Raw genomic sequence first — 13,760 nt, forward strand, 5'->3', positions numbered from 1 at the left:
AAATTATTACTTTTTTTCACTAAAATATAACATATTTTAGTTGAAAACATTGATTACTTTAGTTATATCTTATTGATAGTACTTAAGAATATATTTATAATATTGTACCTACATATATATTATATGTACATTGTACACCTAATACCAATGTATGATTGTAGAAAACAGTTAAACATTGACCAAACCATGTTGTAAAACTATTATTTATTGAATTTTAGTAAACTATTTTCACGAATAAGGGAATACATTAACTAGGATAATAATACTCGTAACGTCCCTAAAAGGAATGAAGAAATGCTACATAAACAAACCACTTTCACATCGGAAATCCGAATATTAGTTATGGTTAATATTCAATAAAATACTCGAGGTGAGAAAAACAAAAAGGGATCACATTTTGAAACCCAACACGTGCATACTGTAAATTAATACTGAACAATACATACAACACATTTAATCTACCTACTGTATTTAATAATAATGAAAACATGATAATTCTGGAATGCACAAGAAGTTCACTATTCTGATCCACAAATATTTAAAATAGTAAGTTTATTTTACTGGAAATGTTTATGCAATACAAAAGTGAAATCAACAATACGAGTAGTTTATATTTATGGAAAAAGATCATTACATAAAAATATAATTAATATAAAATATAATATATTAAGTTAGTGCACGTGGGAATTGAAACTCGAAAGCTATTAACCGAACTTGTTTATTTATAATTTTCCTCTACTCGAGGAAAATAATTATAAATATTCAAAAACAAAACAGTTATGTATTCAGACATTTTAATGTAATAATTAATAACTATTGTGGAAGAACGAGAAGCCATGTGTTTTTGTCTAATTTAATACACGTCTTTATTTGACTGTTATACATATATTCAATAAAACACCATGCTAAATAGAAAATGATAAAACTACATTTAAAAATAATAGTATATACATTTTAATACAAAATTCATAATTTTTTAATTTCTATAAAAAATATAGGATTTCTAATTTAATATTACTATATAATAATATTTATACACATTTGTGTATAAATTTAAATTTTTTTATAATCATTTTGGAAAGATGGGTGTACCTATTATTATTAAGTTAACTTTTTCTAAAATTATTGCATCGAAAAAAAATACCGTTTACAATTTTAAATACTCAGATAAATATTAATGGATTCATTGAAATCATCTGCTCAGTAGGTAACAACTAACATCAGACACGTTGTATATGTATAAATATATTGTACATTGACATACACTAGGTATATAGTATTATGATATTTAAAGGTTATTGTTCACGGTGTAAACCAAGTGCAACTCTTAAACATTTTACTATAACATTATTCGCAGATTGAATTGACATAACACAATAGGACTATCACAACTACGAGGTTCGTTCAACTTGCAGACTCGGCGATTAGGTTTAACGACGGCCAAACATTCAAGTTATAACACTCTGTAGTTTGGGTATTACAATTGGTAAAACTATATTTTTAACACTAAATCATACCAACGTATAACATTTAAGCTAATTAACCATGTTTTTGTAGTGTGATACATTGATAACACATTACAACATTAAACATATAAAACAAATCATTAATATAACTTTTTAATTGAGGAAAATATAATAATATTTTAAATATTATATTTATATTTATAATACTAATATGTATGATACTTAGCCATAAATATAAGTTAATTCTATTTAATTAATAATAAATAAATCAGTTATACTCCTCATAGTAAAACCAAGTTAGGTACGCTATAACTAGATAATACAAGAATTACTTTAAATTTTTTTATTCAAATTTATAATTTATTATTCTTTATAATTCATTATATCCAATGAAAAATACTGACTTCTACAGCCTACGGATTGCTATCTACCCCATTCATTTATGCACACCCAGCGCACATTGTTAAAATCAAAATAAATCATTGGAAAATATTTCGGTTACCTCTTTTTGTCACGGCTTTTTTCTTATCCTCCGCCGTAATTTTCTTCTTGTCGGCTTGTAGCTGTTTGCTTTCTATATCCTTCTGTTGGTGGACTGCCACAGGAGCTGTTTTTTTTACGTCCACCACGGGCTCTTTTTTTTGCAACGGCGGTTTTTTGTCGTTAACCGCAAGTTTCTGTTCGACGACGTCGACGTTTTTACCGTTCTCGGCGGCTTTTCCACCATCCGTGGAGCTGACGCCGTTCTTGTTGTTGCCGTTAAACACCACGTTTTCGTTAATAATTATCGTATCATTGATTTTTATGTCGGATGTCTTACGACGCCGAAACGAACCACTAAAGAAACCTCGCTTTTTAGACGGCGGAGTCGCGGCTACGTTACCGTCCATTTTGTTTCCGCTGTGTTCGACGAGCACTGGCGACAAACCGCCTTTCGTCATTTTCTCCAAGTAAAATGAAAAATTGAGGGCGATGACTTTATATTGATAATATCCTCGACGTCAATGGAAACAGAGGCGGTACTTTATTTCAATCCACAGCCACTTTTGTAATAACTATATGCCCACGATTTAAATAATTTAGAATATCAATAAATTGCCATACCTATTAAATTGAAACACATCGCGGATATCGAATTAACAATTTAAAAACATAAATAATATTAATAATCCGGACCTGTCCAAAAGCAAAATCGTCTGGAGTACGTGCAGCTTTTTTCCCATTATGTTTACACAGATTACAAAATATATAAAAAAAAAAATTAAAGATTTTATGTTAGTACCTACACAACCGAGTGTTATTTGATAGTTATGTAATGAAATATATTATTCACACCATTCAAACATGATTTAAATAATTCGTATTCCAAAAATACGCTACTAAATTCGACATTAAATAAGTGGTACTACAGGTACTATATAAGAAAAATATTAAGTATTTATATATTATGGTCTAGGTAATTTTTACCTATTTTAGGTTATTAATAAATGTACCTACCTATTCAATGATAATTCTTTTTTATCGATTTTATTTAACGACATATTTTACCACTCTAAGATTTTAATGATTATAGCACTACATCAAGTAATAATTATTAATACATACCGTTTATAACATTTTATAACATTTTATGTAGCAACATAAAACTGTGTAAACATTAACAGAAAAAACCTGTCCCGTTAAGAAAGAGAAAATTATAAAAATAGAACAGCATGATAAAACATAGTGTAGATTTTGTAAAGTATAATCACTGTAAAATCTTTAATTTTTGTATCAAATTTCTAATTAAATTCACAAGAAAATCAAAATTTATAATCACACAAAATTAAAGTATAAATTATTCAAATATATTGGTACCTATAATACAATGAATATTTTCATCAAAACAGTTGTTTAAGAAACATGTTATTTAATATGTGTGTATATCTATGATAGTAAATGTTTTTGAACAGGTCCAAATTTTATATTTTTTATTGTTTCACATACACATAAACCACATACCGATTTTGAACCGAATCACAACGTGTGCACACGCGTAAACTAAACAGCACCCGACCGCGGTTACTCAACGATTGAAAGAAGTGCCTATAGCAGTATTACAATAGTAGTGGCGGCGATATTTTGACGGGAGTGGGACCGCGTAGTTTAATAGCTTTGAATATACATAGTAGATAGATGGTGGGAAGTAGGCAGGGAATAATATGCCGGCTCTGCTGCAGCTGACGGGGGAATAACATTAGAATGAGTGTGCGCTAAAAGTATTCACTTTTTGGTTTCTATAACGATATATTATGGCGCTATTACACAAATGGTTCCATGCACAAACGTTATAGTATTAGTACGTATTTTTGAAGCAAAAAGTATACCTAATATATCGGTTATGGTATTTACTTATACCGAGTTTTACTTAATATAGTTTATTTTTATCTTACTAGATAAATGTATTATTTGTTTTAAATAAATCAAACAATAAAACTACTACTTAATGAAATATTTTAATAGTTGAAAAATCAGATTGATTCTTAAATAATAAAAAGGGATTAGATTACAAAATTAGTAACCTGCATAATATATATTATGTACATAGAAAAATATTTCATCAACAGATCATACCAATTATAAAAAACTCAGACCGATAAAATTTTACTAAAGCTTTGTAAACGGTATTAGACAGGATGGATTAACCAATTTTTTAAAAAGATCCGTACAGCGAACAAAATTCACAACAAAAATACACTAATACTTATTTAATATTTATATTATGTAATAAATAATAATAAAAATAGGTGAAAATCAATCTTAACTTTTAAAATACATGGTCAGAATTCATAGTGAATGTATATAGTATATACAGTATACTTTATACAATCCAACTCTCAAGTATACAATGGTATTAATAACGTAATTGTGGCTTATATTACCGTTATATATGTGCAGCAGATTGGAAACAATTTTAAGCGGTTTTTCTTACCATACTGCAGTGAACAAATAAATTTTCTTTATACTCAAATACATAATTAATTTTTACTTTAATATTTAATAGTATTTAAATTAAAGAATAGTTTAGAGACGAAAAATTATTTAGAACAGATAATCATTTGTATTTGAACAAATGACAACTGGTTTATCTTACAGCCAAAATAAATAAAAAAAAGTTGTATCACTAAATACCAATACGTTGTATAATTAAGTTGTACAATGTGTACATTCACTACAACTCATATAGTAGTATTATAACTACAGGTATATAAAATTGAATGTTTTAAATAATGCATATTTCATATTATAATATAATAACAGACAAGTAAGAAAATTTAAGAAATTCAAATGATAATGTTATTACCAATAATGTTATAACTTATAAGTTATAACCATGTTTTAAAAAATAATTTTTTGTTGTGCAGTATAAAAACAATAATTGCACAACATACATTAATAAGATGTTCATTGTTAAGTATTAATAAGTAACCATAAATAATTCGTAAAGAAAATAACTTAAAAAAAAAATTTTAATACATGATAGGTACCTACATACATATTATAATATGTACTACAAGTATGTTCCATGTAGTCGTACAAAGTAGTAATATAATTAAAATAATTATCAATAATTACTTAAATTAATTACCAACTATATGTACTAGTTTGGTGAAATATATATTTTAATGCTGTTTTTTATTTATAAAAACACATATTAAAGGTAATTACCTCCAATCAAGCAAACAGTTTTTAAGTTCAATATTTTAAAAATGATAAGATTATATCAAATATTTTAAATACTTACTTATTTACTTTTATAATTAATATGATCCAATGTAAAAAAATATAACTAATTAATATTAAATTGTTTAATAGGTTGATAGTTACGTTTTTAAAAAATACGTAACGCGCTGAGTAACAAAATTATATACTTCACCGGACTTCACAGATCAGTACGTTTGGAAAGTTTCTATCGAAAAATACCGATCCATGATCTATTTTTTTGTCTCACAGGATAAAAATATAGATATAACCATATAGGTATCCATAATAAACTTTAAAACACATATTATATTAAGCTCAGTCGACTCCTAATAAATTGATGTGAATGAACTATAAATACAAATGTATAACAGAATAATTTATAAATTATAATATTTAAGTACCTATTTACGAAAAGCAAAATTTTGAACTTGTTACATTGCATAGTTATAATCTGGACACGACTACAAAAATAACACATATTATATACAACAATAAAAATAATAAATACCAAATTATTTATTTTTTTATCCAGAACGAAAAGTCGAAAACGGAAAGAAAGATTTTATGTTGTTATATAAATATAATATACCTAATAACGTACTAATATCAGTATAATGATTATTATTTTCAAGTAATTTAAGTTTGTATTAACATGATTAATGACTAAAATTATACAGAAAAGTTCATTAAAGATTAGACAGAGACCTAAATAAGAAATTGTGAAAAGCAAATTGCTAATAATAATCTTTAGATATTTAATATTATGATATATGATTTGAAAAAAGTTACTTAATAACGAATACTTTTCATTGAATAAAAACCATTAAAAATTACAACATTTTTTAGAATTTAATTTTTAAAATCAATATTGTATATTATTATATTTATAAATATTTTTTTTTAAGCATTCAGTTGTTCTTCAATAAGTACCTACCTATTATTATTTACTTTTATAGTTTTATCATTTATTTTTCAATTTGTTTAAAAATACGCAAAACATGCTCTTTAATATACTATAGTCTATAATGTATAGTGTATACTGAATATTATTAACTATTTCAAACAACAATTATATTCAATTATATAATATAGTGTATAACATACAAAGGCCAAAATATCTCTAAAAAGTTTTATATAAAATCACTATATTAAACAAAGTAATTCACCAATAGATGACATGATCACTCGGATGTTTGTTCTTCCTATAATACAATTAATATAATTAAATGGGGATACCTGCAGAAAGAACCAGACATACTTATGGGAATGTGGCGAGAGTCGATTAAATGATAACTTATTACAGTGTACCCTAGCCTGGCCAGGATGCACGATAAACGACTTGACTTTAGCCAATGTAAAAGTAATATCAATTACCATTTACTGGCTATAACAAAATATTTAAGCATTTATTTTGTATTCTATACTTAAACTATTTTATCTTTAGATTACTTTATTTATTTATTAAATTAATAACATACAACCCCAGAACCGAACACGATCTAAGAAGAAGATTGGTTCTAAATTATTGATTTTTTTGATTGGTTTTAAATATACATATTGTTTATAATATACTTCATAACTTGTCTTAAAACAAAAATAATTTAAAAACTCAACGCTTGAACACAGATAATGTTTTTACCTTTAACTTTGATAGCAGATCAATTCACTACTATAATATTAAAGCTAACATACAAAATTAATTTTATTGAACGAAAATTTGTTGTAATGTATATTTGTGAAACGGAAACAACACGTCATGTGAGAGTATAGTACTATAGTGTCCAAAGTATAACATACACAGTATAATACACAAAGTTAAACAACTCAAAAACTATTCGTTCAATTTTCGACTGAGATGTATCAATATTTACAAAAAAGTTACCTGATAAACAACTCAAGGAAAAGAGATAATTCTCATTAAAAAAAAAAAATTGTTATCACCAAAGCCCTAAGGACACTTTTTGAATGGTATAAAAACCTAAGTACTCGTATTTTATTATTATAACCTTTTATATTTATATTTAGCAGTGGTATTAAATACTAAAAGAACTAAAGCGTATTAGATATAATAAATATGAGCATCAAACACTTGAAAAAAATTAATAGTTAATACCTAATGGGCAATGGCTAACAGTTAACACGACTAATGCGATTTCGACAAAGTCAATCAATAATTAACATCATTGGATCACCTTGATATTAATCATGGAATAATAAATATCCACTTGTAAGCAATAAAATATCCCATAACTATAAATATTATTTAGGCTTATATTGATCAATAAATAACGAATTGAGACATTTATAAACAATTCAAAATCTTAAAATACATTCACACAATTAATTATTAATTTTAAATTATATTAAACAAATCGTAAACATTTATGTTTTAATTTATGAACAAAAAAACGATGTATATTATATAAATATAAACGAAGTCTATAATTTTTACACTAACACTTGAATCATATAACATAGTATAATCAAATTAATTGAATTTTTTGAACTCATTAAAATAATTTTTATGGATAAATAACTAAATAACATAAAGTACATAATATGTACGTTTTTATAACTATATAATTTGTATACCTAATGATTAATAACATATTATCATGTTTTAAAACTTTTTTATAGTAGAGTAATGGACTCGTATCTATACAAATCGTTTTTTATTAATAAAATAAATAGAAATTTATTTCTTAAATGAATGAAATATAAATATGCAGGAAGTTTAAGTTTAAGTAGAACAATGTATTTTTCACAATGCATCTTATAAACCGGAATACTAAGGAAATGTCTTGTATAGAAGTTACAAACTACATAAGTTAACAGACACGAACTTTTAAAAGCAGCAATAATAATTAATAATATAAGCATCAAACAATATTATAATATGATATTATCACTCGTATTATCATAATCTGCAGTTTTATTTTCATATGAGAACATTTTTACTTGGGCTGATGTAGGTTTCTAGCATGCTCGATTTGAATGAATGAGGGCTGCCTTTATCCTAGATAGTTGGTTACTCAGAGAAAGACGGTACTCAAGATTCTAGATCCGTGATGGTATACGCATTAGAACCAAGAATACCTAGCACAGCTTATTAATCTATTCGGATACTCTTTTACTGTATACAGGCCGTAACGGGGGGACCAGGTGTCCGGGACGGGGGCAGGCTCGACAATTTTTAAAGTAGAAATATTTTTTTTATTATTAAATAATTAACTATTATATAAATTGAATAATTTAATGACGATTAATGTTTTTAATAATGATAATACCTAATCAAATTTTATATTTTTAACGTAAAAATGACAAATGTTCAGTATCTATATTTAAAAAGATGTTGGACTCCCTCCCCCAAAAATTTTTTTTCAGTTACAGCCTTGACTGTATAATACTCGTAAATCGTAAACATTGTATTTTTCAATAAAAATTAATAGATGGTTAAAGTAAATTTTAAAAGAAATAATAAAAAATAAAACATTAAACGTGTATAAACTAAAAAAGTAAAATATAGGTAATACAAATAAACACATTATTTTGACTACAATAATATAATATATATAATCAGCATTAACTATTAAATTAAAACACATAGTTTTTTATTTAATTATTTTGTTATATATACCTATATATTATTCTTCTTATCTATTTTTTGAATAGGTATATCTATTATTTTGTTTCATAAAAAATGTATACTAAGTTATATACATAGTAGGTATTATATTCAAAACAATTACATAAATACAGTTGTTTTTATATAGATACATTTTCAAATATAATTAGAGTAATTTGATGATATAATCATATAATTGTTATTTTTATGAAATTAATAAATCTAACCATGAACTAGGCAATAATTGATTATTAATCAATTATCATGAAATAAAATCACAAACATGCAATTTTTTTATTTAATAAATTGTAAGTCAATTCAAAAAATGTAAAATAAACTATATTCAAGTCTAATCAATATGTAGGTTTGTAAGATCAAATAATTTTAAATTACTGAAGTAATGATAATAGCAAGTATATTTACAATTTACACACACACACACATTATAGCCTAATGGTTCAGGTATTAGTTTATCACGTGTGATCCATACATATTAAATCTGGTACCTATTAAATTAGTGTTTATGAATAATGATTACACACTAACGTAATGTGAATAATAGTCTTATAGGTATTAATATTATACTTGAAATAATGAAGAGATAGAAAAAACTAAAAAGTATACATATAACACAGAATTGCTATAAGAATAATTGTATAATGTCATGTAGCAGAACTTTCTCCGATAGTTCAGTTCAACGGCATCCTAATGCACGAGGAAATGCGGTAGGCTAACATCAAAAAAGGACAATCTGGTATTGAACTTGTTTACGGGTTTGTGTCATCTATTGCCCATTGATAATATACGTACAATATAATACATTATGGGCAATAAATTATGTGTTATATAGGTATAGTATATAACATTTTCAATCGCGTTCCCATTTCTCATAAAACCGAGGCCTATGTTAAATATTTTACATTTATATAGGTATGAATGCGATCAGTGGCGTCGCTCTTTATTTTATGTATATGGCTATATACCTACAAAATAATATTTCAGGGTGGGTCTCAATAAGTAACAGTAACATGTTAAAATACATGTAAACAATAACAATAAATTCGATATAGTCGAAATAATACAGGCTATTTTTAATTTTAATTGTGTATACTAAGTGGTTACCTAACCAGTAACCACTTAAATTTTTGCCAGAAACTACTAGGCCTGTCAATCCGCTATAGTTATTCAAGATTCTGGTTGAGATAATAAAGTAATGGATGCGAACCGCCTAAATAGTAAATAGTATTGATCTGGTGACACGATTTAGGCCTTTTTTTAAAAAAAATACAACGGTCTATATAGCGGGAGTATTAGGTACCTATATAGAAAAATATATTATGGAGTATTTAAGTATTTTTCTTCAAGCTATCATAGTCTACACTAGTGGCTTTTAAAATAAAAAAAAAAATAAATAAAAAAAGTATTTTTAAAATTGTGTATTTTAAAAATTTTAGTATGTAAAATAATTACAATTAAAATACTATCACGCGGTGGACATACGTGATAAATAAAGTTGACTGTCAACTAATTATTTATATGATTGTAATTTATATTAAATGTAATTTGTCACATAATCTTTTTAGCACATTAATATTAATACATTGTTATTTACGAATGATAAGCATATGAGGTGGAGTGAAAAATAAATTGCAAAATTTAGCAGATAATATATACTACGTTGGATAAAAAAAAGTTAGCGATGTATACAGAGTGATGAATTTATCAAAGGATAGTAGTATGGTGTAACTTTGAACTAAGTATAAGACATTAGACAAATGATGAATTTAAAAATAAAAATAAAAACCCGCTCTATTTTAAACATGGGTATCGAGTGTATCTCGTTATTAAATTAGTCACTATAATGTATATGCGAAATTTCAGTTTAATAAATGAACATACAAAAAACTTTCTGGGCGATGACTTTATTTGTTATACTATTAAAGGTTATACCAAAACAACAAATTAATTTGATCAAAAACTATATATTTGGGTAATAATTTCCACTTCTTCTTAATTTTTAATTTGTTTTTCATAATTAAATTTAAAAAATACTGCTAATTTTTAATGTTGACTACTCTAAAATACAAACTAGATCCAATTTACTACCCAAAACCGCCCTAAACATTAAAAATCAACTACTTATTGTGTACATAGACACGAAAAAAAAACATTGTAAAATCATACATTCATTGCTGTGCTCAGAATCTAAAATATTATTCATAGAGAATTGAAACTTTTCAACATAGCATAATATTATTATTTACTATAGGTACACTAGGTACACATCAACAACTATTAAGATTATTTTTAAGCTAATTAGTAATTATACCAATTATCAAGAAACTATTCATGCCTCATACTGTTGTTTAATATTGATTTATAAGTGAATAATAGATAGTATATTATATGAAATCATATTATGATTTGTTTTTAGCAAAAATACATTCAACCTACCTACCTTAATAGTTATTACTAATAGTAGAATAAATCAAATATATATATGTAATAAAAATCATAATAAAATATTATTAAAGGTATACCTAATATAATATTATTATACACCTCCATTTTAATAGGTAATATGATTTAACATTCAATTTAAAATGAACACATTCATTACAAAGAGTTACTCAATGAATAAGTAGTAGGTATAGTCAATACCTACTATAAAACAGAGCAACTTCCTAGTATTTTTTGTTTATACTTTTTTACCTCTCAAAATACTAATTAGATATAATTTTTAAATTATAAAACTGGAAACCTTCCCAACCATCAATAAAATGTAAGATCGAAGCATTTTTCCTATTTCCAAATGTGATGAAAAATACACAAAAAAAGAATCATTATAAAACCAATTTGCGCATCACAGCTAAATACAATAAATAATATATTCATATATTATAAGCATAGAATCTAAAATGCATTATAACATTTATTTAGTTAATCAAATCAAGTTATTTCTAGTTTGTATATCTATTTAAAACTAAACATGATCTTTTGATACAAAGTTATGTTCTTTATAAACATATTTGTTAACAAATAAAATAATTAAATTTTTACCTTTAAGAAAAATTCTGATTTTTTTCAAAAAAAGTAATTCTTTAAAATGAATAAAGATTACAAATTATATATATTATAAATTATAATATACACAAAAATAACCTAAAAATTAATCTAAAATTTCAATTTTGTCTTGAATAGGTAGGTAGCTAATGATAAGTAATTTTAGCTCGGTTAATACAATATTGAGAAATCTACATCAGTAAAATAACTGTCTTTGATTATTTTAAAATATTTATTTTATATTTAATAAGGTACATAAAATCACAAATAATTAGTATCTACAAAAACATTTCATTTATTAAGGTTGTTTTTATATCAATACTTTCCTATGATCTTTAATATAAAACTAGTTTGATATAAATAAATCATACATTTTAGGATTTTGTGAAAGCATGTCTTTAATACCTATGCAATGTAAGCACTTAATAAGACAATAACAAGTGAATAGTTTATATATTTAGAATTTCTATTCTATGATTTATACTTTATAATAGTATAATAATTGTATATTGGTATTAGTTACGGAATTAATTATAATATGTATAAAATTATAACTAAACATATTTAAATTTTGATATAATATTAAAAGTAAGATGTTAATAAGTTGACATAAGACATTACTCAAAATTATAGATACACATAAGTAATAAATAAAGAGTTAGTAGTTATCCTATTATTTATAGGTATACCAATATTTTTTAAATATGTAGACTTTACATTCACATACACCGAAAGAACTACACACTACCTACGCTTAATTAAAAAAAAAAAAAAATTAGAATGTTTTGAGAAAATTAAATAATAAGAGATATTTATTTACAATATTTAATAAAATAAAATCACCTTAAGAAGTAATAGGTATTAATGGTATATTGAGTTTAAATTAATACATATACATTTTTTTTTATAAATGATTTAAAATAATCTACCTATATCAACTAATAATTATTACTATGTATTATAGGTATTATATTTATTACTTGTAATTATTTATCTAATAATAAATAAATGATAAAATTTACTTGCATTTATTCCAACTATATTATGATATATTCATTTAGTAAAACTATATTCCTAACAGTAAATAACCAAAATGTTTTGATTTAAAGAATTTGGATATTCATATTTATTGAGTATTTGGTATAGAGTAAACAACCATGCAGATTACAATAATTATAGGTACACCAATGTGTACTTGTACATACATTAAAGTATATAATTATTTTTATTTGTCTAAAAAATACATTGGCATCTGAATATCTGATGCTATTGATACACCTACATTTAAAAATAATATTTAATAATTTCTTTGAATTTTTGAATTTTTTTAATTTTTAACATTATTTATACTTACATAGGTAATATTCAAATATTTAAAAATAATACATTAAAATAAATTTATCTTTTAAATCTTAATAACTTTTTATACAACATATTATATTTAAATTTTAAGAAACATTTCGCCACAGTTGTCAGTTTACAATAATTATTTTTAATTAAATAGTTGGACTTAATTTTACATTATGGAATACCTACCTATTTTTTCGTTTAATATAGACATTACATAAAAATTTAATGAACTTAAATAAACCAGAAAATGTTTACCAAGTTTTTTTTTGTACAATATTGTTTGTACTGTAACTTGAAAGGCAATATTCTTAGATCTTAAAAGCTAGAGAGCATAGAGCTTTTACATCTTTTTTTTGTTTAAGATAGATCCTTACTATTTAATTTTATTGTATTTCCAGAAGTTTTAATGCATTATCTGCACATCCTAATAGATATTATAGTTGGTTTTATGAAATGTATATCATTTTTATAATTTGTTTAATAATTAGGTATTTTATTTTGATCGTTATAAG

At 24.4% G+C, this 13,760-nt stretch overlaps 1 protein-coding gene across 13 annotated transcripts in view; it reads right to left on the reverse strand.

Annotated features, from left to right (window-relative positions):
• Positions 1-13,760, reverse strand: part of LOC114125656 (actin-binding LIM protein 3) — a 36,431-nt gene that overhangs the window by 21,085 nt on the left and 1,586 nt on the right. For 5 of the 13 annotated variants that reach the window (XM_050198625.1, XM_050198624.1, XM_050198626.1 and 2 more), the window contains exons 1-2: positions 3,453-3,590; positions 1,969-2,570 (exon numbers count right to left, since the gene is read on the reverse strand). The exons of 1 other annotated variant lie outside the window; for it this stretch is intronic. In XM_050198625.1, the coding sequence (XP_050054582.1) occupies positions 1,969-2,407 (439 nt within the window). In that variant the 5' untranslated portion in view covers positions 2,408-2,570; positions 3,453-3,590. 7 more of the 13 variants (XM_050198630.1, XM_050198628.1, XM_050198627.1 and 4 more) reach the window with 5 other exon arrangements.

The sequence above is a fragment of the Aphis gossypii genome, chromosome 1 (assembly GCF_020184175.1).
Source record: "Aphis gossypii isolate Hap1 chromosome 1, ASM2018417v2, whole genome shotgun sequence".
Classification (NCBI taxonomy): Eukaryota; Metazoa; Arthropoda; class Insecta; order Hemiptera; family Aphididae; genus Aphis; species Aphis gossypii.